This window comes from Lathamus discolor, chromosome 10, assembly GCF_037157495.1.
Source record: "Lathamus discolor isolate bLatDis1 chromosome 10, bLatDis1.hap1, whole genome shotgun sequence".
In the NCBI taxonomy this organism is placed as follows: domain Eukaryota; kingdom Metazoa; phylum Chordata; class Aves; order Psittaciformes; family Psittacidae; genus Lathamus; species Lathamus discolor.
Window position 1 is genome coordinate 18,555,365 of NC_088893.1, and position 25,896 is coordinate 18,581,260.

The following is a 25,896-nucleotide window of genomic DNA, read 5'->3' on the forward strand; positions in this document are numbered from 1 at the left end:
AGCCGCGCCTTGAGCGGCGTTGGCAGCGAGCGCCGCGGGGTTTCAGTCAGGCGTTCGCCGCGGGCAGCCCGGCCGTTGCGAGGCAGCGAGAGGCGGGTCCTTCTCCCCCCCCACTCCCCGCCATATAAAGCGGCCGCCGCAGCAGGGCCCCGAGTGCCGCCAGGTCCCGCCCGCGCGGAGCCGAACGCCGCCGCCTCACGGTGAGGCCTTGGCGGGGGGGGGGGGCGCCTGAGGCGGCGGCAGGGGCCGGGCCGCGGGGCCCGGTCGGTGCGGGAGCAGCCCCGGGCCTGGTGCAGGCGGAGCTGCCCGGGGGGGTCGGTGGAGGTGGGGGGGGGGCCGGGCCGAGGCCGTGGCGGGGCCGCGCGGAGCTGGAGCGGCGGGGGGGAGGCGGCTGTGGGGTCTGGTAACCGCCGCCGCGGCGCTGCCCCCGGCCAGGCCGCTCCGCACCCGCGGGCCCGGCCTTGCCCCGGGCCCCTGCTCGGAGACCCCCGGGGCGAGGTGTTAGGGGCGGCGGGGGGCGGGTGTCCGTGCGCGGAGCCGCGGCGGTGCCGGTTGGAGGGGGCCGAGCCCTGCGTTTCGGGCTCCTCCGTGCCAGTGACCGCTGTAATTCGGGTTTGCCTTTTGCCTGGCTCCCAGGCTGTTGTGCTCTTTCGGACGGAGCTTTAGGCCCGCTCTGCTTAGTCACCCGATTGTGGTGCTGAGGCCTGCCTGTTTGCACAGCAGTCTGCTTGAAAATTACTTATTGTATTTCTTCCTTGTAGGAGACAGAGCTCTGTGGTATAAAAACAATGACATTTGGGTGAATTCCTCGTCTGTTATGTGATAAGGCTTTAGATTAACTTCATTCTTACCTGATCCAGACCCTTAACAGTCCGGATAGAAGTGGTTTTTGGGGTGATAGAAGGGTTTCGATGCAAATGTTCTTGCAGGGGTTGGATTCATTGAGGCAGCAGCATCGCTGTCGTGCTGGCTCCATTGTGCAGCATTATGTAACCCTAGACACGAGCACCCGAAGGCTGGCATAGGAGGCTGGGTTCCTTCTTGAGTGCTTGCAGGCAGTCGCTGCAAGAACGAATGCATTACGTCTGGAATGTGTGCCTGGCTCACCGTCATTCCGGCCACCAGCTCCGCACTGCCTGTTTTAATCCAAATCTTACGTTTGGGGCTATATTTGTATCTTTGGAACATTCGTGAGTGTGTTCCTCCAGAGCACCCATCTCAATTAGAGGGAGTGCTATCATATAGGGTTACATTACTGTGTAAACATTAACTAGCTGCTCGCTCTGCCAAATGGGAATGAAAGCAGTGAGGGCTTCAAGCTGGTGTGAGCTGCTTAATAACGTGCTTTGGCTGGGCTCCACGGCCTGGGTTTGTTGCAGTGCTGTCAGGCTTGGCTGTATTGATGACCTGCAGGAGGCATTCAGAAAGGAATAATGTAGATTTGCTGAAAGTGGTCCAGCTAATTCAATTTGGGTGGCTCAAGTGCTACTGTGAGGAGCTTGTGTGCATAGCTCTTAGGTTTGAAATGAATATGTAATGCCTTGTTCCTAAAGCCTTGCAGGACAAGTTACCTGCCTTAGAGCTCTTCAAGCAGGTAACTCAAGGAACATGAATCTGTTGCAATGGTTTGCTGCTAACAGATGCTTTGGTGAGGAACTTGCAACACATCCTGCTCATTTGTTGAGAACCAGTTTATAAAGTGCTCCTGGCCAGGCAGTTTTGTCCTTCCAAGTTCTGTGGTTCAAGCACAATGATAACACAAACTTCTTGTGTAGCTTCAGGCAGAAGTTGTAGCCTCCTACCTGCTGTATCAAGTGTGTTGCTTCTGGATTGGAGTTGTTAAATATCTGGGAAGATGGGGTTTTGTAGAGCTTGCTTGTTTTTTGTTAGTGACATCTCTGAAGCGGCTTCTATTTATTGCAGGTCTGAATACAGTTTGTTTGAGAAACTTTAAAATGCACAGTCATCTTAGGCTTTCCTAATGCTAACAAAGTGCTGAGCTAACTTCCTACTCTGTCAGAGCAGTACTGAGCGCTGAAAGCTTTCCTTGTGGTGATGTATTGCTTTTTAATCTCTTCAGAAAGCCACATGCTTTTCTGCAGGGAAGCCTTTGATCCTGAGTAACCTGTTCTGTGTGTTTGGAGGAGGGAGGCTGGACTGGGCTCTGAGGGGGCTCTTTCCAACCTCCGTTTTGTCATTCTGCTCCAGAGGCTATTGTTTGAAACCTGCTTTTGAGGTCTGGCTTCATTTGAGTACTCAAAGTGAGGAGCAGTTGGCTGGCTTTGAGGGCAGGTAGTGTTTTGGAAGTGTTGTTGAAAGTAAAGTCAGGAGAAAGACTGCTCTGGTGTTTCCATATAGAAATAAGCGGTAATAACTTAATTTGTGTATTCTGAAGCTTCTGTTAAGCTTCCAACAGTCCTTGTTTCTTAAGCATAAGGATTAGTGAATTTAGGCCTGTCAATTCAAGCAGTGAATAACTTGAGTGATTTAAGTGGCATTGGCCTATCTGCTGTGGGTAAGAAGCAATATAAATAGTAAAGGTAATGCCGTCTTTGGGTTGGCTCAACTTGTAACATCTGCTGGATGTAGTGTGGAAATAACTGTCCTTCTCTTGTAGATGCCTTCAATTAAACTGCAGAGTTCAGATGGAGAGATCTTTGAAGTTGATGTTGAAATTGCAAAGCAGTCTGTAACTATAAAGACTATGCTGGAAGGTAAGAGCATGAACCCTTGAGGATCACTGCCTTGTGCAGAGGTAGCAGTGGATGCAGGGAAGCCTCTTGGACAGGAGCTGTGACCAAAGGAGACAAACCGGTGCTGACCTGAAAAAGGATTCCCAGGCCTATGAGGCAGCTTCTGCCTTATGTCAGAACAGCCCAAACAATTGCTGTCATAGCTGAAACTGTGTTCTGGGTGGGTGTGCTCTCACATAAAGCTTAAAGTTTCAGTCCTCTTGTTAAGAAGCGCTTAGAAGGAGCCTTGTAAAAGGTAAGCACCCCACTGCCTTGCTTACAGCCTGCTTCACTATTGTAAGAGTTAAGCAAACACAGCATCTAATAATATTAAACCCCAAGATTATTTAATCCCACAAACCAGTCTTGCAATGTAAATATCTCTTAAATGGGGTGGGAGATCGTAAAGCAATGCACTGAAGAGCTAAAATGAAACCTATATTGTGAGCTTATGGCTGCAATTAAATTATTTGGGCTAAATGCTCAGTTCTGATCTCCTGCTGACATCAATTTGAAACAAAGGAGCTTGTGGGGGGGAGGGGAGGTCTGCCAGATGGCTGGGATACAGAGCAAGCTGTGTCTAATCCCTCCATGCAAATCCTCATTGTCTCCTGGTGGCTTTCCCAGTTTTTGGGTGTATTCATGAATTAACTTGGGAGGAAAAAAAACCTTTTCTGTCGATGTAGTTAAAATTATGTTCTTGGGTATAAATATTTGGCTGGCTCTGACACTTGCACATAAGAACAATAAGAATGAGGCTGAAATACTCCCAAGTCTTGAACACTTTGATTCTGTTAATAAGATGCTGTAGAACACGACCAGCAACATGAGCAGGAAGCATTGCCCTCTGTGGAATACATTAGGGAGCACAATTCTTCTCGGCTTTCTCATGCAGAAGCTGTGTCACTGCTGGTGTTTAGTGACACTTGGTGCTGACTAAAGGGAGGTTACACATGGTAGGTGGTGTTAGGCACTGTAAACTAGCTTCTTGCTACTCTGAATGAGAACCAGTCTCCTTGTATAGGTGAAGTGCATCTCCCTCAGTTAATAGATGTTTTGTTGGGTGCTGCAGCTTGAAGGGGAAGAGCTAAAAGGGTGAGGTTGTGTTGAGCATCCTGGGATGGCCAGTCAGGTAGGAATTTTTGGATAACAGATAAAACTGCTGGTTTGGGGGTGATGGAGACAAGTCGAGCAGAGTTGACTAAATCTGAGATACTGCTTGAATTATTTCCCTATAGCAGCAGTTTTGGACTGGTCACTTCTTACACTAGTACCTGCCACCACATTCAGAGTGGGTGAAGTCTGTGTTAACTGGTGACATTTCAGGATCTTAGTTTCTGAATCTGTGAAGTTCTTCCAAACAAGAAGGCGGGCTAATTAATATCTCATTAATAACAGGAGTTGACTTGCCTGAATACAGAAGTAGATGCTATTGTAACTGCACAGATTTGATCAGTGAGGATGGTGTGATGGTCATCTGTGCTTAAAAATTAAGTTCCTTGGTGATGTAGAATTGTCTCCTCTGCATATAATGAATGAAGATCTGCAGTTACTCAATTACATAAAGTAATACCAATTAATATCCCACTAATTGCAAGATGCTAATCTTTGACAGCTAGGGTGTCATCCAGCTGTTAGCATCTGTGTAATCAGAAAGGCATATTCTCTAATCAAAGCTGGTTAATGTGGTGGTTGTGCTGTGTATCAAGGCCAAAGTTTAATTATGTTTTAATCTCAAATTTTACTTTGATTCCTTAATTATATCAAGGGGACAAAGTGACAAACTTTATCCAGCTGTGTCCTGAGCAGGTTGACAAGCTTTTAAACCAAGGAGTATCAGGAACATGCTTTGGAAATGCTTTTTTGGTTGAGGAGTTGTGCTGCTGCCTCAGCATGTGAGCTTCTTCAGCTGGTAAGAAGCAGTGCAGGTGCTTCAGAGGCTGGATAACTGGCTACTCTTGTAGAGGACAAAACACTCTCTTACCACCGTAGATCTGAATCCTTATTTAATAATAAATGGCATGGGATATCTCAGCTGGAACACTCTGGTTTAACTTGTGGGTTGAGCTGTTGAAAGTGGTAGATGTACACAAGTATTTGTCTGATTATTCCACATATCCTGTTCCCACAACACTGACCTAGCAAGTTGGGCTCTAACAAGTAATTGACTGCTTAACCGATGGCTTGTTGATGCTCTCATTTGATGAGGCAGCCTTGTTGGCTACTTAGCCTCAACTGGGTGTAACCTAGTACATACAATGGCTCCACAGAGCCTCATCTAAAATCCTTCTGAGCTCACCAGTCAGAGCTCCATTGCTGCCAATCCATTCAGCCTCAGTGGAGAACTGGTGAAGTGGCCCAGTTAAGAGAAGGGCAAATGGTTTTGCCTGCCCGTTGCTTAGTCATCTCTGTTTTCAGATTTGGGGATGGATGATGAAGGTGATGATGACCCAGTCCCTCTTCCAAACGTTAATGCAGCTATCTTGAAAAAGGTAAGATGTTGAAAGTGGTTGTGCTTATGGCAGTGATGAAATGTGGAATTCATGCTGGAGCTGGGTATTTTGAGCTGTTGTATTAAAGCTACTTTCCGTGTGCTACAAGCTGAATTGATTAGAGGTGCATGAACACGGGCATCCGGGGGAGCTGAGAACTGGGCTGAGGCTGGCAGGCACGTAATGGTAAGAGACCTATGGTGTGACCACCTGGAACAGCAGCTGGAGGCCAGATAGGGTTCCAAAGGTGTGGAAGTGGTGCTGGACATCCATGCACACCAGTATTGATGGGATTAAAGCATGGATTTTAATTGGATTCTGTGAACTGAGGTGGTTCTGCAGGATCCAAATGTTAGGAGAAACTGTGTGGCAGTCACAGTGCTGGAGACATCATGCATTTGATGGTATGAAATTCAGTAACAGACCATGATTATTGTTGGGTCAGGTGAGAAAAGAGAAGTAGGTTGTTGTCTCCTAAAGATGCTTTTTGCTCTGAAGTAGAAAGTGTTGTGTTAAAATAAGCACTGGACTGTTTGGGGGTAAATACAGGGTTAGGAGTTATTTCCTAATGAACACACACATAAATAACTTCTAACTTGTCAAGTCTCTGGGGTGGGCAGAATGGAACAGGATTTTATTTGCAGTAGATCCCTGCTCCTTCTGACTGTCTGGGTGATGAGACTGAGGTTGCATGTTCCCAAGCTACTAAACCAAAAAGACAAACTTCTGCCATGTGAACCTGCCCTGCTGGTGGCTGCTGCCAGCTCTGCTCTTCCCCTCTGTAGTATTCTGCTTAATAAAAACTGTGCTTCTACAAACAGATTAAAGACTGAGCTCTTTGCACAGTCCTGTGTGTGTTAGCGCAGGGTTGAGTAGCTTTGTAACACCAGCAGCTGGCTTGTAAGATGGTAAGTGATTTACTACCAGTATTTCAGAAGGCTGTTGTACTCCAGGGCTGGGGATCAGTTGTTCTGAAATGCAAATACTGGGTATTGGGGTGCGTTTACACAGGATTCTAATATTAATCTAGAGGAAAAGGAGTAGTTCTTCTAAAACAAAGTTAAGTTCTAGCTGGGGCCTAATGGGAGAATGGTTTGGCTGCAACTTTCCTATCAAACCCATGATTAGGTGATTCAGTGGTGCACCCACCACAAGGATGATCCGCCTCCTCCTGAGGATGATGAGAACAAAGAGAAGCGAACAGATGACATCCCTGTGTGGGATCAAGAGTTTCTGAAAGTAGACCAAGGAACGCTGTTTGAACTTATCCTGGTAAGTGCTCAGGGTGTGTGAGGCTGTGCCTGTGAGTGCTCCCCTCACAACTGAAGTCCTTGTGCTCCAGAATGACTTCTTTGACCTTTCTGAATCTGGGGCCCTGGAGCTGTCTTTATTCTCGGGGCTCCTGAGTCTCAGTTGAGGGCTTACTACTAGAAATGGAGTTCTGGAGGTGTGCATAGAGATTAAAATCTGGTTTTCACCTTGTGTGCTACCATGAAGCAGCGCTGCTTATCTTGGCTAGTTCATAGTACTTCAGCACTAAAGATCTTGGGTGTTTGCAGGCTTCGGAAAGCTCTGTGTAAGGAGGAGTATGGGGGGTGTCTTTCACGGTACAAATGACTTCCCCTTCTGTTTGGCAAGCAAGTTCTAGATCCTGTTACTTCAAGATAAAGCTTCTCAGAGTGGAGGTGATGTAGTTGCAGTTGAGTATTGCACAATTCCAGTGACAGCATAACTTGGGTAGCACACCTGCAGAGGGCACAGTATTGATATAGAGGCTTTAAATGTGGAAACTCTTCTACAGGCTGCAAATTACCTGGACATCAAAGGCTTGCTTGATGTCACGTGCAAGACAGTTGCAAACATGATCAAGGGGAAAACTCCAGAAGAAATTCGCAAGACATTCAACATCAAGAATGACTTCACTGAGGAGGAGGAAGCACAGGTACTTGGTTTGGGTTTAGCTATAATTTAGCTGGTTTTCTATGCTGAATTATTGTGTGGGGCTTTAGAATTCAATGTGTGATGCACCTGACCTGGTAACAACAAATGTAAATGCATCAGCCCCTCATAACTGGGTTGCTACTAGCGGGCGGTCTTTTGGTGTCTGCAGGGCTTGCAGGCCATCAGCTGAAACAGTCAAAGTGTATTGATGTCCTGGCTCAAATGTGCGTGGTGAGGAAGCATCAAGGTTGTTCATGGCAGGCTTAGTTTGCTGTTAGTAAGAACGTTGAAGCTGTATTGTGTATGTGGCTAGGAAGGTAAGATGTTCAGATTAAGTAATGAACTCATTGGTCTTGAACACCAAACTGACTGCAAAATGGCAGAGCTGGGAGAGAGCAGAAGGAGATGCCTTCTTTAAATACAAAGGCAGTGAATTCTGAGCTCGGGTTTGTCTTCAGAGCTGTTGTGAAACAAGCAGTTCAGTCTTAAGCAGTTCAGTCAAAGCTTTGCTTTGCTTGGTGGAAGAAACAATTCAGCTTAGATCAAGGCATGAGGAATACAGTCCTTGGCCTATATGGACACAGAGGTCAGTGTGGAAGACTGAATCTTGAATTACAAACCTGCATGAAAAGTTAAAGCTGCTTCTGAGTTTATGCCTTCCTGCAGTGAGGAACCCTGAATCCTTACAGGGATGTACACCGACCTTGAAGCTCGCTGCGAATACTAACAGTTAAACTGCTCTTTCAGGTACGCAAAGAGAACCAGTGGTGTGAAGAAAAGTGAAGTATTGTGCCTGACACTCGAACACTGTAAGGATTGTTCCAAATACTAGTTGCACTGCTCTGTTCATAATTGTTAATATTAGACAAATGCAGCAGCAAATGAAGTTGTGTTAGCAGGATATTGTTCCCTCTGCATGTGTAGTGGTTTGAGTACAAATTTAAATCTTCTCAGTTTTTACTAGTGTAATTGGATGTCTTTTTACTTTACTCTGCAATGAATAAAACTGAACTAAGTGTGGATTCTATATGGGACGTAGCACTTCAGGTTATCATTTTCATTACACTTTGAAACTGTTCAAGTCCAGTTCCAATGCTAAGGATTGACTCCATTGTAAATAAACCCACCTGTGGCTTCTTCCTCAAGAACAAGACACTTGCATTTACAGGGTATTGATAGCTTCAGCAAGAAAGGCTAACTAGCATGTGTCTTGGGGAAGCAGGTGAAGTAAAAGCTACTGGATTCCTTACAGAACCATTGTGGGCAGAATTAGTGTTTAAGCTTAAAGTGATGGAACTTCTGAGATGGTTCTTATCCTGCATATGAGAAAGAGAAACTATTTGACCACCTTCTTGTCCTGTTAGTCTGGCCTTAGAGACTAGTGAAAGATGTGATCTCGAACGAAGCAAGCTCCCGACAGTGAAATTTGAATCCTTCAACCATGTCTTGAAGACCTGCCTCTAGCTGGTAGCAGATGAGAAGTGTGTTGCTTTATGCCCAGGATTGGTGTGTTTTTATATGTTCCTGTTAAAAGTGGAATCCTGATTTGACCAAAAATGACTGACATTACCAAAGTTACTATTATTGACCTGTGCATGTCAGTAGTGACTGGGTTTTAGGCAATTTTAAACAGCCCTTGTGATGTAGCTCTTTAAAACATGGTTTCATGTGTCCATATGAAATCTTACGCCTCTTGATTGCGATCCCTTTAGCTTGTAAAGACTTTAATTATTGCATACAGAGCTAATGCAATATCAACTTAACTTGGACAAAGCCACTTGCAACTAGTTAAACAGTAACTGGTTTCCTGATTTGTATTTCTTTTGTGTTTTTTACAGTTCCCTTATAGGGAGTAGGGATGGTTGTGTGGTAGATCTTTGAGGTGTGCTCTTAGCTTGTATTGCATTCCATTCTCTGTATAAACCTTAGAGTAGAATGAACCGTAATAAACATACTTATCTCACTTTAAATATCAGTGTTCCACTTCTGGATTAATAAAGGGCTTTTAAACTTTTGTTTGCAAATGGTGCTAGTTATTGGGAACTAGACAGCCTGCTGCTTGCTACTGGGTGTGTGTACAAACAGGAGCACTGGGGGGGTGGTAAACTGAAGTAAAGCAGATGGAACGGTTTGGTTTAGTGACTGATGTAGGCCACCAGGCAGACACAGCAGGTGACTTCTCACATGAAGGTGGAAATTAAACAGTAAGCAATGCAGATGGAGGTACTGTGATGCTTTACCAGCTTTTAGGTGATCTTTGTAGCCATTAATGAAAGGATTTGTAACTTGCTCCAAAGCAGCATTGGAATCTGTGCTTTGGGTGCATCTGCTTATTCAGCCTTTGTGCTCCTGTGCCTATGGGGCAGATTAGATACTGTGTTGTCAGGGGGCATAAAACACTCCAGTTCTGGGACATAGAGTCCCAGACTGGTCTGGGTTGAAGGGACCTTAAAGCTCATCCAGTCCCAACCCCCTGCCAGGCACAGGGACCCCTTCCACTGGAGCAGCTTGCTCCAAGCCCCTGTGTCCAACCTGGCCTTGAGCACTGCCAGGGATTTCTCCCAGGGACTGGGAAATGCTTGGCTCTTCCCATCTAGAATTAACTGGAGAATCCTCCTGACTTCACTGGATGTTTGATAGCAGTGAGAAGGGGAGATCAGGCCATGGACAGCAGGGACTGCTCAGGAAGCTCTGTGACCCAAGGTCCCATTACACCAACCCATATATTCTTACTCCTGGTTTACTACCTCAGTCCTACCCATTGAAGCTTGTTAGCAATTATCCTAGAATCTAATCATACAAATGATGAAGGGGGGGAAGCAGCAGCATCCTCTTAACTTCCAAGAAATCATTATTTGAGAGGTTCAGATCAGAACTCCCAGTGGCCCATCTCAAAGAGCCACTCTGGCAGTTACTTTATTTATAAAGCTATAAACATATTTTGAACATAAAAGCCAAAAACGTACAAATTCAATGAAGTAAAAAACTTACAACAAGTGGTGGATGTCACTGGACAAATGAAAGTACAGCTGCAACACATTGATCCCTGCTACATACATACAGTGCTTGTACTTGGCTTTAATGAAGTGGTACTTCCAGGACTTGTACATTCAAACTGATTGATTGCAGGAAGTCGAATGATGGATTTAAGCAAGAGTTGAAATTGCTGTGAAAAGAACTAAAAAAGGACAAAGTTTTCCTTCTGTTAAAAAAAAAAAAGAGCATTAACACAAACCAGGAACGCTTCACGGGGTGTTTCTAAAGACACTTTCTGGTATTACTCAAGGTAACTTTGTTTTGGTGTTGGGGATCAGCCTTGAGCTGTGCGGCAGCTCTTGGTCACTGTTTTGTCTTGGCAGTGGGCAGCTTCATGGTCTCTTATCTTGTGTGTTCTGTTCTCAGTTACACCAGTGTAAACTGAACGTGCTGCAGGGCACCGAGGGGAGTCTGAGCTTAGCCTGCAGCACTTGGGAGCAGAGGGCAGCTCTCAATGCGCCCCTGTGGAGCAACCACGGGCTTGGAAAGCAGGTGTAGCTGCTCCAGGTTGTGTGTGGAGATGCTGCCAAGGGCAGTGGGATTCACTGTGGGGATTGGATGGGATAAAGGGGCTCAGAGGAGGCTGTTGCAGGTATGGGCCCTGAGCCCCTGGGGAGACCGTGACCAAAGCAGCCTTGGAATGAGTAGGTGAAAGTGCTGGTGAGCTGACAGGGGTGAGGGCTGCTCCTTGGCTAGGGATGCAGGTTAATAGGTCTGGGACTTGCCCCTCAATTCCCACTGGTCTTATTTATGCCCATTTGCTTTTTCTCTTATTCCTGCCGTTGGTGCTAACTTGTTTCATAGAATCCCAGCCTGGTTTGTGTTGGAAGGGACCTTAAAGCTCCTCCAGCTCCAACCCCTGCCATGGGCAGGGACCCCTTCCACTGGAGCAGCTTGCTCCAAGGCCCTGTGTCCAACCTGGCCTTGAGCACTGCCAGGGATGGGGCAGCCACAGCTTCTCTGGACAACCCCATAATACCAACTGGGTAGTAACTTACAACAGCTTTACACCAGTGCTGGGTTAAGCTACTCTGCTGAGGCTGCTTTGTCCTCTGTGGTGTTGGCAGTGGCTGATGCTCTGACAGCCCCATACACTGTGGGTATCAGTGACAGGCATGAGCCGAGCCATCGCTATTGTTCCGTAAAGCAAGTTTTGGGTGTGTTTTAAATACTGGTGATAAAAAGAGACTTTGGGGGGTCTGGGAAGAGCCTGAGCAGCAGCTCCTTGTTCAGCGCTGGTGCCTGCTCTTGTCTAAGCTGGCAAAGTAATGTAAACCAGAGCATGGAGCTCCAGAACTAAGCCCCCCTCAGCGCAGTCAGTGCATCGCCCAGTGTATGGCAGGCATGGGGTCAGGTAATGCTGCTTCCCTAAGGGTTAAAATGACTCTTTCAAGCTTTAAAATGATTCTTTCAACCGCTAAAACGACTTCATCCTGTTCAGGTTTGTGCAGGAGCTTTCATTCAGTGCTTCTGACGTTACATTTACACAGGAGAGGAATAAAGCAACAGGTTCAGATCTAAACTAAGACTGGACTTAAACCCAACTCTATGCTACTCTAAGCCAAACTACCTAAATAAAGGGAATAAACCCCAAGCTGCTCTACAGACTAATTCCTTTTCAATCTTTGAGGCATAAACTGCTTTAAAAAGTTCTGTTTAGTCCAATGTAAAAAATTTGGGTTTGCGGCTTTTTTTTTTTTGCATTAAGAAAAACAATATAAAAATAATTTGTACATTATAAAGGTCATAAATTTCTGCAGCTCTACAATAATATTACTACATAATTTGTGTTCAGGACTTTAAGTAAGGACAGAAACCAGACCCCCCTCTCCCTCTGTGTGGTGGTATTTATCCCTTCACTGGTCTGGAGTCTCAAGGAGGGGATGATTTGGGCTGGATTGAGTGGGGGGAGTCTGTAAACCCAAAGGAAATCAAGAAGTGATTGGATTCATTTGGGCTTGAGATGGGGTCAGGTTGATCTCAGCCCGGCCACAGCGGGGTTGTGTTGGTCGAGCTCCAACATAAATAGAACACCAGGAAGTGGTGAAGGTTTTCAAGCTGGAGAGGACACACTGAACCTTTGGCATCGTCCTGAGGGTGGAGGGAGGATCTTGTGCAGATCCAAAAGCAGAGGAAGGGGATTTTAGGAAGTTATCCACCAAAGCATCAACAGAAGGGCTCTGAGGGTGCCTGGAGCAGGAGCTGCTGGACTGTGCTGGGGAGGGAGCTCCAGGAGGACTTTAAGGCTTTGCCCAGCATCCAGGGAGCTGCGATCATGATCTACAGAGGACAACCTCTGTTAGCAGGGGAGCCCCTGCACAGCCCCTGCGGTGAGCAATGGGCCCTCAGCCCTGCCAGGGGCTGGTCCAGCTCCTTCTATGCTTGGTGCTCCCCTTCCCTCTGCCATGCTCATGGCGCACGTCTGCATAAGACCCGTTACCTGTAACAGCACCTTGGAAACGTTCACCTCCTTGGCTGAAACATTCCTTTTCTCTATTATCCGGTAGGATCAAAGCCGGCATCACTACACTGAGTTTCACCTTTTAAAACTGCTCCTATTCCAGCTTTTCCAGCTCCGTGGTGGAACGGCTACAAGAGATGTGTGAGTGACTACACTTGGAAGCAGGGAGCAAAGGCAGTGTTAGGGTGATAGCACCTACCATCTACTGCAGCAAGCTGGGGAGGTGGGCTCTGCTTCCCACCATACCTGGAGATAATGCAGTAAAAGAACCAAAAACCCCCAAACAAAGAAGAAAAGCAGCACAGGGCAGGGACAAAGGCTTGTTTACTCATCAGCACTTTAAATCTTGGCAAGTTCTCATTACCTTTTGTTTTGGAGATCACTTTTCTATCTTTAACACCTCTCCCACCCCCCAAAAGAAATAAAAACTAAAGGAGTTTTCCAGCATCCTCAAGGCATCCCATGTCCTAACCCTGCACGTTCTACAGTGCGATGGGGAATGTGGCCTCTGGTCCTTGGCAATGGGCACCGAAAGGAGATGCCTGGTGCCCGGAGGGGGGGCGCGGGACTATGTCCCTGTGGAGGCCATGCAGCGTGGAGGGGACTCTGTGGGCGTCCGTCTGGAGGAGCCGGAGGGGGGCTGGAGGTGAGCGGAGCCGGGGAAGGGGTCGGGGTGATCTCTGTGTGCGGAGTCAGCGGGGGCTGCGAGCTTGTCTGAAGGGAAAGCAGAGGAGATGCATTGGAGTGCGTCCAGAGGAGAGGGAGGGGAGTCTATAGCACTTCCATCGGAAGAAACTGGGCTGGCACAGCGTCCTTCTCCTTGTAGGTACCGAATGCACTTCTTTTTCCTCCTAGGGACAGTGGAGAGAGTTATCTGTGAATAAAGGGCGAGTTCAGGGTCACACACCAGACACAGAGCAGGGCCCCCCCCGCCCCTTCCCGGGGATCGCCCCTCACTGCGGCGCCGGGGCTGTGATGCGCTGCGACCGCCAGGCGGCGCTATAATGGCGACCCAGCGGCGCGACTGCGCGGGGATGGGGGGGAAACGGGAGTAAAAAGAACAGTAATAAAAGTCATATAATAAAGGATAATAACTGAATAAAAATAAAACGATGAATAAGTGAATAAAATGAGTAAAATTTAAATAATAATAATTAATAAACATAAAAAATGAATAAAAATGAAAGTTAATATAATAAAATTTGAGATAACAGAAGTCAAAATAATGAAAAGCAAATTAATAACCCCCCAAAGAATCAAAATAAAAGCAATAATAAACCCCAAAACAATAATATCAATAATAAAAATCAAAATAAGGAGGGTGTTGAGGCGCTGGCACAGGGTGCCCAGAGAAGCTGTGGCTGCCCCATCCCTGGCAGTGCTCAAGGCCAGGTTGGACACAGGGGCTTGGAGCAAGCTGCTCCAGTGGAAGGGGTCCCTGCCCGTGGCAGGGTTGGAGCTGAATGAGCTTTGAGGTCCCTTCCACTCCAAACCACTCCATTAAACCTGAACCCCTCCTGCCCATCCAGTCAGTCCCTCACACAGCCTCACTCTGCCTTCACACACTCTGTGCTGAGCTGGTGTTTCCCTCTCTTGGTGTGACAGATCCTTCACCTGCTACGGGTCCTCGAGCATCTCAGGGTAGTTTTAAACAAAAGAGCTCTCAAGATGTCACTGTAACAGCAGCGAGGGAACAATTCCTCTGCTGGGGATGGTATTAATGACTTTACAGCTAAAGCAGCTAAAGGCACATCCTCCTCCCGCCCTGCTCCCTGCCTTGGTGTCTCATTTGAGGCGAACAGCTCAAGTGGAGAAGTTGCTAATGCGGGCACACACCTTTCTTTGATCTTCCTAATGAAAACCCAGACCGTGTTAGAATATGTATTAACTGGCCCAGTATTAAACATGACTTTGCACTGGCTGTGAACAAGGGAACTGCTGTTACTGCTGGCAGTGTCATCGTTAGCCATGGTGACCTAATTAATGTGATATGAAACACGACAGCATTGCTGAACCGAGTACTGAACTCGAAGGTTACTTTGCATGGGCTGTAATTCCCCGGAGCAGATGAGCCCGAGGAGAAGCTGTTTCCCACAGACATCCCAGGAGAAGGTGCAGGATGGAGAGTTTCAGTGATGATACCAAACGATCTGATTTAAAGTAATAGGGGGAAAAGGCAGATCTGGTTGCTGACAATGAGCCTGTCAGAGGGCTAAGGCTGATGTGGCTGTTACACAGCTAAAGGGGTTTAGCTGAGATGCTCTAAGGGCTGGAGCAGCTCTGCTCTGGAGCCAGGCTGAGAGAGCTGGGCTGGGTCAGCCTGGAGAAGAGAAGGCTCCTGAAGGGGAGACCCGAGAGCAGCTCCAGTGCCTAAAGGGACTGCAGGAAACCTGGAGAGGGGCTTGGGACAAGGGCCTGTAGGGACAGGCCAAGGGGAATGGCTTTAACCTGCCCGAGGGGAGACTGAGCTGAGCTCTTAGGCAGAAGCTCTTCCCTGTGAGGGTGCTGAGGCGCTGGCACAGGGTGCCCAGAGAAGCTGTGGCTGTCCCATCCCTGGCAGTGCTCAAGGCCAGGTTGGACACAGGGGCTTGGAGCAAGCTGCTCCAGTGGAAGGGGTCCCTGCCTGGTGGAGTGGAAACCTCCTCAGTAAATCCTGCACCTCTGCAGGTGACCAGAGCACACAGGACCAGAGCCCTTCAGCCGGCAGCGGCACAGTTAGTACAGGTACAGGGGAATTGCAGAACAGCCATGACTGACCAGGGTTTGAGAGGCAAAGGTTAAAACACAGAAGCAAGCCGAGGTCTCCGAGCACTTCAGCAGCTGTGTTAATAGGGAAGCAGTACAGAGGAGATGCTGGATTCAGAGCTGAAGTGAAGGCAGAGACTGGAGAACTGCCACAGAGCTGCAGCCGTGCTCTGCGCTGCGGGATGGGGCATTGCTGCGTGTGTGATGGGGTCCCAGCAACCCCTCTGTGGACACTCAGTGACTTGTTAAAGGGCCTCATTAGTTAAAGAAATGCTGTTTGATGACATTATCCTGTGCATAAAGGGCAAGCAGGGAGGTTTGCTGCTGCATGGGATGCAGTGGCAGCTCAGACCAAAGCTCACCGTGCCAGCAAGGCCAGTGGCCAAGCACTGCTGGGACTCTGCAGATGGTCAGATTTGGGTGCACTCAATGATTTCAGTCACTTCAAGCTGCAGAAGCACATGAAGCAATTCTTTCCTTCCAGCTTTTGCTACAGTTTTACTGTCCCCTGGCCATGTCCATTCCCTACAAGCCAGAGGCACAGGGCGCTTGCAAACTGCCTTGATTGAGGCTTTCTAATCCCACCCATGGTGAATACTGCAAAATTCCAACGTCAAGAAGAGCTGGATCTTGAAATACATGATTAGCCCCAGTATAAACAGGAAAAAAAAACCCATTAACTACACACTGCTGGCCCTAGGATCCTATTTATGTGATAATCTGTAATAGGGGATGAAGAATCTTGCATCAGAGGTCTCCATCCTGGAACTAAGCTTTTAAGACCAAGGAAGTCCATCAGCCAAGAAGCACATACAGCATCACAGCAACATTACCCTGGGGAGCCTGGGTACAAACCCCATGGAGCAGCCTGACCCTGGCAGCTTGGGCAACAACTTATGGTGCCCAGAGCAAACCCCATCCCGCCTGGCCGGAGCAGCAGGAGGACACACGGAGCCAAACCCGCTCGCCCAGGAGCACCCCAGCAGGAGGAGATGCTGATACACACCTGCACGGGCCGCACCAGTCCGTTTGTTGGTTGAGGCCAAAGCGAGCTCTGCATTTCTTAGGAGAGGCAGGATCTGAACACAGAAGCATGCGTGGCGGAGAATGGGCAAGGCAGAGGCACAAAGAGGAGGAGGAGCAGGAGGAAGAAAAGAGGCAACATCATTTTAGCCACTTGAACACACGACTCACAGGCTACAACCCACGTTCCTGTAACAGAATGGATCCAGCACCAACCTCTCCTGGAAAAAAGGGATTGTTAGGCAGTATCAGTGATCAGTGCTGGCAGCTGGGGAAGGAGGCTTGGGAAATGGCCTCAGCTGTGGGAATACGGGCAATTGCAGGCTCTTCACATTTCTTAAGTCTGGAAAAACTTCCAGATACCAGAGGTGCTCCCTGCCCCCTGTGTCTGCATCCTTACCTGCTCCCTGCCTTTCCAGCAGTGACTAAATGGGGCTGCCAGTGAGCTCAGACTGTGCATGGAAAAGAAGAGGAGGAAACGTTGCAGAAGCAGGCTGAAAGCAGAGTTAGCGCCAAGGAGACCCAGACATGGGTTATTCTACTGCTCTGCCCCCCACCATTCCCCGTCTAGTTTTAATGGCAAAGCGATTCTCTGTGGCCTTTCCTAAAGTGTGGCAGTTTTACTGTATAATTATAGGGCTCATCATGGTTTTCTCTAGTGCTGTGAATGGGATTTGATCAGCATATGTCAGTGATCATTTGATCAGTGCTGGACTCACTCCCTCTTTCAGCTACCACCAGTGTCCTGTTGTGTACAGCCAGCAGCTGGGTTTCAATCCACAACAGGTGAAATGATTGTATCACAGGCAAGACATAGGGATGGATACTACCCATGTTCTCATTCAAACTTCTCTATGGAAAAGTTACAGAAACATTAATTTGCTGCATCTTAAAAACCAAATACATGTGTATTTCTTTAGTTAACTTGGGAGAATAAAAGGAAACATGGTAAAACATGACAACTGCTTTGGATTATCCTCTGTGAAGGGGTACTGAAGCCACACACATTTACCTGAGTTGGAATCCTGCTGCTTTTCCCGTGTTCGTCTCTTCTTTTTCCCCTAGGGAATCAAAGGAAAGGCTGTCAGGCCATGCTCCGAACCAAGGGTGCTGCACATGGGCTTTGGGGCTGGACTGGGTTGCTGGGGAAAGCTCCTGCTGCCTTTAATGTGGTGCCTTACACCCAAACAGGAATTGCTCCATAACATAACCAGGAGGAGTGTTCCACATTTCCAATGGGAAAGAAAGCTTTGGGAAATCCCCAGAAATTAACATTTGAATACTGCTTCTCTTTCAGTCTTTTTGCAGCTCTGGACCCATCTCATTCTTCTTGCTCCCCTCACTAACAAGAAACCCCAATTATTTCCCCAAACTGCCTCTGATTCACAACACACAACTCCCCTCATCTCTATCATGAGGGCAGAGCAGCACAGGAGCAAATCTGGCCTGTGTGGAGCAGGCAGCTCGCAGGGCTGCCTTTGACCTCTGACTCTGTCTATGACTTCTTGTGGTTTGAGTGAAGGTGGAAAGCTCTGAGCTGCGGTGAGCTTTTTCTTCAGTGTGGGAGCAACTGTATTTCCTGCCTGATATCCGCATCATGTGCTGCACAAGTGACCTACATTCCTCCTCCTCCTTCCTGCTCGAGCTCCAGAGAGAAAAGCATCTTTTACGACAACCACAAGACTCGAAGCAGCTTCTTGCCAGTGCTGGGAGAGCCAATGGGCACTTCTGGAGCCCACCATCCTCTGGCTACATCTTCTGGAGCAACGAACCAGCCCTTGCCAAGATGAAGGATGCTACGGGATAGAGATTTCTATGGAGGGTGTACTTCATCTTGGAGGATGATGGTGCCTTGCTCTCATGATGCTGCTGCCCTTCAGATTGGTGCTGCTCTAAGGGCAGCTCTGGAGGGCAGCAGCATACAGCACTGATCCTGCAAAGCTGCATACGGATGCTGAGCTCCTGCTCTGTGCCTGTAAGGAGGCAGGGACATTGTGCTGCTGCAGGGAAATGCAGACTGGGGGAGTCCCATCACCTCTGCTCTTTCTACATCATCACTGCCCCCTTTTGGGGGTGGTTTTGGTCTGTTTTGGCATTACCAGGGACAGGCGGGTTGTTTGGCAAACCCCAGTTGTCAGCCCCGCACCCCTGGTCATTGCAGCCCATGCCGTGGGGAGAGGACCCAACCCCAGCAGCCACTCACGTAGTTGTCCCTGGCAGACCAGCCGGGGTAGAGCTGCATGTGGAGCTGCCGTTCCTTGCGAGCCAGTTCATAGTACTTGGCCTGCTCCTCCCGGGACAGCGCGTGCCACTGCAAGGACAAGTGACAGTGAGATACGGCCCCATTGTCCCCCCCCCCACCCATCCCACCACGGCCACCCCGCTCCGGAGCACATCCGACTCCATGTGTTTAAGGGGGAAGAGTACCCAGTTTTGAAAGCAAGATGATTGTTATGTGCTTAAGAGCAGCCGCAAGGGATGGGGATGCTGCACTGGGGTGATGGTGCTGAGCCCCCGTGTCCTTACCCTCCGCCCCAGGATCTGGTTGATGGCAGCGCTCTCTTTCAGGGTGCACTCGGCAATGACTTTCGCCCGCATTTCTTTCATATACAACATGAAAGCATTCAGGGGCTTCTTGATAGTGGGCTTCTTGGCTTCCTTCTCTCTCTTTGGTTCTGGTTGAGGTTTCCTTGGTAGGACCAAAGGAGGAGTTGTGAGCATCAGGTGCCTCCAGCCTGGCTGCCTGGTGGCACCAAGCTCTGAAGACTCAACACCAAACCAATACGATGGGGGACCTGAGATCTGCACCCTCCTCCCCATGCAAGCAGTAACAGTGATAAATTAAATGCTTATTAAAGCATTAATGCTGTTGAGCCCTGCTGGCTCAACTTCCAGCCTCTCAGGGGAGAGCTTCTAACAGTATTCCAATAACTAAAAAGGGCTGACAAGAAATCTGGAAAGGGGCTTTGGGCAAGGGCCTGTAGGGACAGGCCAAGGGGAATGGCTTTAACCTGCCCGAGGGGAGCCTGAGCTGAGCTCTTAGGCAGAAGCTCTTCCCTGTGAGGGTGCTGAGGCGCTGGCACAGGGTGCCCAGAGAAGCTGTGGCTGCCCCATCCCTGGCAGTGCTCAAGGCCAGGTTGGACACAGGGAAGCTGCTCCAGTGGAAGAGGTCCCTGCCTGGGGCAGGGGTTGGAGCTGGAGGAGCTTTAAGGTCCCTTCCATCCCAAACTATGACTCTATGATTCTATAAACTCACATGTTCCGGTCATAGTGCTCCATCTCTTGCTTGCCGGAATGGGGCACGATGGCGGGGTGCGGGATGCCGGTGGTGTGCATGCCAGAGCCCAGCATCAGCGGGTGAGTGAACCTGCAACAGAGAGCGGATGAGCCGGCTGGGAGGGCTGTGCTGGGAATGCTCGGGATGCTGGGGCACCCGGAGCGGTGTCTCATGAGCTGGCACTCTGACGAGGCAGAAGCAGACGGGAAAGCAAAGGACATGGAAAGCAAACCCATGAGTGCTGCGATGCTGGTGCGGGGCAGGCAGCTGCCCACCTGCCCTGGGTTGCCCCCACTGCTGGAATGGGGCTGGAAAGAGTCTGGGTGCTGCCATGAGGAAACCAGCCTGATCAGGAGCCAGCCTGACTGAGATCAAGGGTGCTTTCAGCCAGTGGTTTCAGCTACTCAGATCTCTGTTGCTGCAATATCTTATGAGCACTGCAGAAAGGAACAACAAACTCAACCCAGGTTTGGATGGGAGAGATTAGGACCACCCTGCACCTTTCTTTTAACAGAAGTAGCATGAGTCTGAACATGAACCGAACTGCAACTCTAGGAGGTGCACCTTCCCTAAGCAATGCTCTCCACCACCAGGGCTCTGAGATCACGAGAGGTCTCGCTAGCTTTCAGGCTTCATTAGCTCCCTCGAGAGTTTCAGAGGGTAAAGCCAGCGCAGCCAGCTTTGCCAAGCTTGCCACGTTATGACTGCAGCTTGAGATGGCAGAATTGCCCATGGGAGATGAACTGTTCGTTAGATATGCTGGCACAGAAAGAAAAGCTGTTTAATTGACTCCACCAGCACAGTCTGATCCTTATCTGACCAGGTGTACTTTCAGGGCTGCAGCAGGGCTGCAAAACCCATCCCAAATCCTGCAAGCAGGAGCTCCTGTGCTGGGCTCAGGAGGCTGATGGCCTCCAAAGGGAACCGTTACCTCCTTTCTAGCCTTCATCATCAAGGCTGGGCAAAGCAATGCCCCGGTGAGTAAGGAGGGCTGGCAGCGTTGCTCACCTCTGCTGCAGGGCTAAGGGGCTGCCTGGATCCACGGATACATGGATGGAGGTTATGGCTAAGGGCTTGCATGGCTAAGGGTTTGCATGGTTTTCCTGTGGGAAACCTCCGCTAATGGCTCTTTAGGACAACACAAAGCAGAAGCAAAAGCTGCTGTGTGAGCACATGTGGTGTTCACAGGCATCCCTAGTGCTGCTCACTGGGACATCGCTGGGCTCTGGGTGTATTTACAGAGGGCAATATTTGGTCCTGGGTGACCACAAGCTTGCAGTATGAATGGTGCTGTGCTACGTGGCTCAACCCACCCACTGTTTAAGGCAGGTTGTGCTGCAGGGCCATGCTCTTGCACGGAAAAGCAAGTCAGCGACATGGCCATCTCCTGCTGACCCCTTCTCACGTGCAGGGTCCAGCCCATGCTCTCTGCCTGATGATGGGATAGGGAAGGTAGAAGCTGCACTTCAGAGAGCTGACTTGTGCTGATGGGAGGACAGCAGATCACTGCCTGCTGCCTGTCCTGCTTCAAAGGCTGAGAGCAAGTAACACAGATCAGTCCCCGCAGAGCAAAACTCAGTGGTGTGGCAGCAGCGATATATTCAGGATTAGGATTGTGACAAGGAGCAAAATCCTGAGCAATGGATTTCACCCCACTTTCCCCACGCTGAGCTGAAGACAGGGGTTTCTGCTTTGGTTTGACTTGTGCTGATTAAACTTCAGTCATTGTGCATCCAGCTGGGATGCTCCATGTTCCCCTGAGCACCCTTTGGACCAGACAATGCCTAAAACCTCCTTCTCTTCCCATGGTTGCCACGGGAAGCGCATGGCCGTGGTCTGCTGCAAGCTCCATTGCACACACTGCAAGCTGCGAGCGGGGCCGAGCTGCTGCCCTGTCTCACACAGCTCATACTCACCTGGAGAAAGAAGCCCCAGCAGAAAGCGCTGACGAATACGGCTGCCTAAATCCACATGACGGGAGCGGATAGACAGACTGGCTCTGCCTGGGATCGGGAAGAAAGAGTCTATAAAGTATCCACAGCTACGTGGTGTCTCCTAAAGATTCTCTTTGCTAAGGGGAGTTGAAGCAAGGATGCCCCAGCTCTGACTGGAGGGATGCTCCTGGTGTTCCCTGGGCTTTAAGGGGCAGGATTTGGACTTTATTTTGGGAGAAGCTGGGCCTCCCTGCAAAGGTTGGATCCAAGTGACCCCCCTCTGTCCCTGATGCAGTAACTGCAGCACTGAGCTTATCCTGTTAAAATGCAAACTGCAGAGGTGTGCTGAAGGAGTAGGACATGTGGTTATCGTACAGAAGGAGTTGCTTAAAAGACCACAGTTAGACCAAAAACCCCTAAAGCGTGGTCAGAGCCTCTCTCTGTGTGGTGCACAAGAGACTGCATGGTCATGGGCTGCACTGGGAGGATGCCCAAGGACAAGAATGGAGAGTAAGCACCTTGCCCGTGCTTTATAAATGCTCCGATTTCCCCAGCGCATCATTTTAAGGATGCCCATCATTTTTAAACACACCAAAACCTCAGCCCTACCTTTCTTTTCAAAGCCATTTCATACTGGGGACCAGGCATATACCAGACTGGAGCTGGGAATTATTCCTGAGGTAGTAAAATAACTATGCAGGAAGTTCCTTGTTCCCAGCAAGGGAACCCCCCTTGTTTTCATATGGAGATAGCTCAAAAACACCCAGGCTTGTTCTGCAAACCTGACAGAAGATGCTCCCAGCCTAAATCTGTGCATAGAAACTGGGGTACCCAAGGAGGGCACGATGGGGTGCTTAAATCCATGCTGATGCTCATGCTCCCTCCAGCCAGCCTGCGTAAAGCTGTACTTAAGACCAGCATCAGCTATTTTCAGCTCTAACAAGCAATAAAAAAAGCCCATTATCATTAAGTGCAGTGCCTTGCAACGAGCTCCTGGATGCCAGGGATTTTTCAGGGCTAAAGATAGTTTCTGCCCTGAAGAGGAATAACGACAGGCCCTTGAGCTTTGCTGGGGAGGAGGGTTTCTGTTTGTGCTGCTCCGGGAGCTGCTGTGTCTTGGCTTGAGCGGGTCTGTGTGCAGGAAAGGCTGTGTTTACACCCTGCCAGGCAGAAGCCCTCTCCCACCCCTTAGATGTCGGCGGGTATAAACACCCCAACAAACAGCCAAGTGCTACCCTGCATGGGGAAGCTGAAATACCCTTTGAAGTCAAAGGCGGCTGCCCCAGGGCTGAGAAAACACTCGGAGCTCATCCAGAAGCGACACACGTTACAGCAGAGCTGGGATGCAGGGATAGAAAAGGGCACTGGCGGCTTCATCCAGCCTGAGTCTGATGTGCAAATAAATGCAAGGGCTAAACCAGTCCCTAATGGTTGGGAATGCATGATTACGGCTGTGTCAGCCAGTGATAGGAGGGGAAAAAGACATGGGATGGGCATGGAAGGGCTGCAGTGGCATTGGCACTGCTTGGAGCGGGTGAGGGACACGGTTCACAGGCTCCTGGGTGACGTTTGCTGCCAGGCTCCCGTGAGCAAAACTCACTTGACTGGACTTGGAGGCTTTTATCTGACTGTCATCCCAGCTAATTACAGAGGGTGACTGCAGCTCCTCCTCCTGAGTGCTCAGTGAGAACAAACCCCATTTCTGAGCAGATCCTGGAGGAAAAGCTGCTTCCTGCACACGGCACTGGCTAAAGCATCCCCAGCACAACCATCCCGCACTCAGTCCCTGCTGCCTGCTGCATGGGGGTCAGTGCTGCCACAACCCTTCTATGCTTTGGGGCTTCTGCACCCAACCACAGTGAGCCTCAGCTGCGCACTGGGCACATCAGGAGTAGTTTTGGGGCTCTCTCCATAAATCTGGGGCAGGCAAAGGGGTAAGCAAAGACTCTATTATAGACACGTGTGCTTTGCGGTGCTGCTCTCTGCTCCATCAGGCCGTTGGCTGCTTTACTGTATCTGCTCTATTAGTCACTTCTGAATGTGTCTGACGAGGTTGCTTGAGGATGCCAAACCCCTGCAATGCTAGAGTAGCTCTCAGCAATGCAAAATCCCCCTCACACCAAGCAACCAACCCGTGCAAACCAGGCTTCCTCCCCAGGGCTGTCCCCAACAGCATCCCACCCCACGAGTGGACCTTGCATTTGGCAAACAGGCTCCTTCCTCACCCCCAACTCTTGCTTTCATGTTACAGCACAGTCACCCCAGTACTTGTTTTTCCTGAGGATGAATCACATCGTGTGAGGAGTTAAATCATCGCCCAAGAGTAGCAGATTTAGCACAGAAGGCAAAATGTAATCTCTTTGAAGCCAAGCTCTGTATCAAAGGCCTCAGCCTCTGTTTCCTTGTGGTTAAATATCTGGAACATGAGATTCACAAACAAAACAAACCAAAAAGCTAACATTTTACTTTGTGTCTTAATACGCTTCGCCTCTCCCATTCTGCAGTACCTGCTTGCACCTGGAAGTCTCTGCTGGGCTTTGCTGGGGATCTGCCTGCCCCACAGTCACCCTCCCCATATTCTCCCCCTGTCCTGGCCACCCCAAATCACTGCCTGCAGCCACCAGGCTCCCCACGAGCCTCTACAAGGCCCCTGTGTCACTGATGGGCATGAAAATTCACCTGAAGAGTAACAATGCCCACATGACAATGCCAGACCAGCTCCCTCCATGTCCTTACCATCAAGGTGACAAAAGCCAGGGGCAATGATCACAGAGCACAGACCAATGCATTTGTAACTCATGTCCCTGGGGCAGGTTTCCCAATGGGCTCTGCTTTGTGGGATGCTCCCCTGTGTGTCAGGCCCTGAGAAGCACTGTGGCTGAGCGGCTGGAGCATCCCACTGGATTACATTGTGCCAGTAGCATGCTCAGGGAAAGCACTGTTTGTGCTGAAAACCCCAGTGAGGAGAAAATTACCTCCTACTTAAAAAGAGAGGCTTTTGTGTGATTGAGAGAGGTGGGTAGAAAGCTCTCCCTGGGTTTCCTAATCCACACAGGCAGCTAGATGTAAGGCAGGAGACAGTTTTGAATCAGGCAGGTTGTAACCCTGCTTCAAGCATACTCCAGCTGGGACAAAGCCTTCAGCCTCTCCAGAGATGCCTTTAAAACAACTCTAAATTGTGCTCCCCACCATGCAGCATACGGGAGGGATGGAGAAGGGTGAAAGCACCACGGAGGTTACAGAGAATGACTGCCCGTTTGTTTCTTGCATGGAGCAGCCAGTGGGGCTGGGGCTGAGCCCCGACACTCACCATCCCATCGACGGCGTGATCTGTCCGACTCCACCGGGAGGGAGGGGGTAGAATCCAGGGATGTCTGAGGTCTGGGATGGACGGTGCACTCCTGGAAGAAGGGAGAAGGGAAAAGGAGGTGAGTTGGACCTAGCACCGTGCACCCCAGCTGACCCAAACAGCTCCCAACTCCCTGACTGCTCCATCTATAGGCACTCATGGGCAGCAAGGAATGCATGTGAAATAGGTGTCTGCAAGCAGCAGGATATTGTAATTGCCCTTTTTATTGCTGTGGTTCTCTCTGGGGGGATGTGGTGGGTCATCCATGTTGCTGCAGAATCACAAACACTCATAATGTGATGGAGAAGGCAGGTTTGCTCCTGCACAAGCAGCATCCCTGCTCCAGGCTACCCTGAAGCCAAGCAGCAGCTTGCTTTGGTAAGGATTTGATGGACTCCAGACATTCCTGTGCCCTTCCAGAGTGCCTCTTCAGGGGCGTAACTGATGGTCAAAGCCATTCCTACACCCCTTTCAGTCACCACCTTCCTTCCCATCAGTCATCCCTAGGACCCCTCAAGAGTGGCCACTGGGGATGCTCCAGCAGCCTCTCTGCTATCTTGATTCTAAACCATGAGTCCCTGCTCAAAGCAATCATTTTACGGGCTCTGTGGGTGCCAAGGAAGAGTGGAGGTGGGTATGGTGCCAGCTGGGAATTCACCCTTCACACGGGGAATCCCTGTGTGATCTTCAAAGCTGCTGGCACGGGTGGCATGGCCAGAGGAGACAGCCACAGCTCCTATTCGGACTTGAAAACAGCCTGGGGGCTGCGGGTGGGACTCAGACAACCAGCAAAGGAGCCTCCAGCTAAGCCCCAGACTGGAAACTGGAGCTGAGCTCTGCTGCAGCATCCTGTAATGCTGGCAGCTACAGAGCCTCTGAGCAAATATCATGTGCAGAGATTGTCCA

At 49.5% G+C, this 25,896-nt stretch overlaps 2 protein-coding genes across 7 annotated transcripts in view; one reads left to right on the forward strand and one right to left on the reverse strand.

Moving 5' to 3' along the window:
• Nucleotides 1-97: 97 nt before the first annotated feature.
• On the forward strand, nt 98-9,179 carry SKP1 (S-phase kinase associated protein 1). Of its 2 annotated transcripts, XM_065690603.1 has the most exons (7): nt 98-200; nt 2,618-2,714; nt 5,151-5,224; nt 6,353-6,496; nt 7,026-7,166; nt 7,913-7,974; nt 8,530-9,179. In XM_065690603.1, exons 2-6 carry the CDS (start codon nt 2,618-2,620, stop codon nt 7,946-7,948), a joined length of 492 nt encoding a protein of 163 aa, XP_065546675.1. In that variant the 5' UTR covers nt 98-200; the 3' UTR covers nt 7,949-7,974; nt 8,530-9,179. The 2 variants fall into 2 exon arrangements, with proteins under 2 accessions (XP_065546675.1, XP_065546674.1); XM_065690602.1 differs by having other exon boundaries at nt 7,913-9,179.
• A 3,789-nt stretch (nt 9,180-12,968) lies between these two features.
• TCF7 (transcription factor 7) overlaps nt 12,969-25,896 on the reverse strand; it is a 62,499-nt gene continuing 49,571 nt past the window's right edge. The window contains exons 5-12 of one of the 5 annotated variants that reach the window (XM_065690288.1): nt 24,952-25,042; nt 21,624-21,710; nt 19,687-19,797; nt 18,957-19,119; nt 18,634-18,741; nt 17,443-17,491; nt 16,414-16,486; nt 12,969-13,513 (exon numbers count right to left, since the gene is read on the reverse strand). In XM_065690288.1, coding sequence (XP_065546360.1) covers nt 13,231-13,513; nt 16,414-16,486; nt 17,443-17,491; nt 18,634-18,741; nt 18,957-19,119; nt 19,687-19,797; nt 21,624-21,710; nt 24,952-25,042 — 965 coding nt within the window. In that variant the 3' untranslated portion in view covers nt 12,969-13,230. Of the gene's footprint in view, nt 13,537-16,413; nt 16,487-17,442; nt 17,492-18,633; nt 18,742-18,956; nt 19,120-19,686; nt 19,798-21,623; nt 21,711-24,951; nt 25,043-25,896 lie in introns of all 5 variants that reach the window. The other 4 variants (XM_065690289.1, XM_065690290.1, XM_065690291.1 and 1 more) reach the window with 4 other exon arrangements.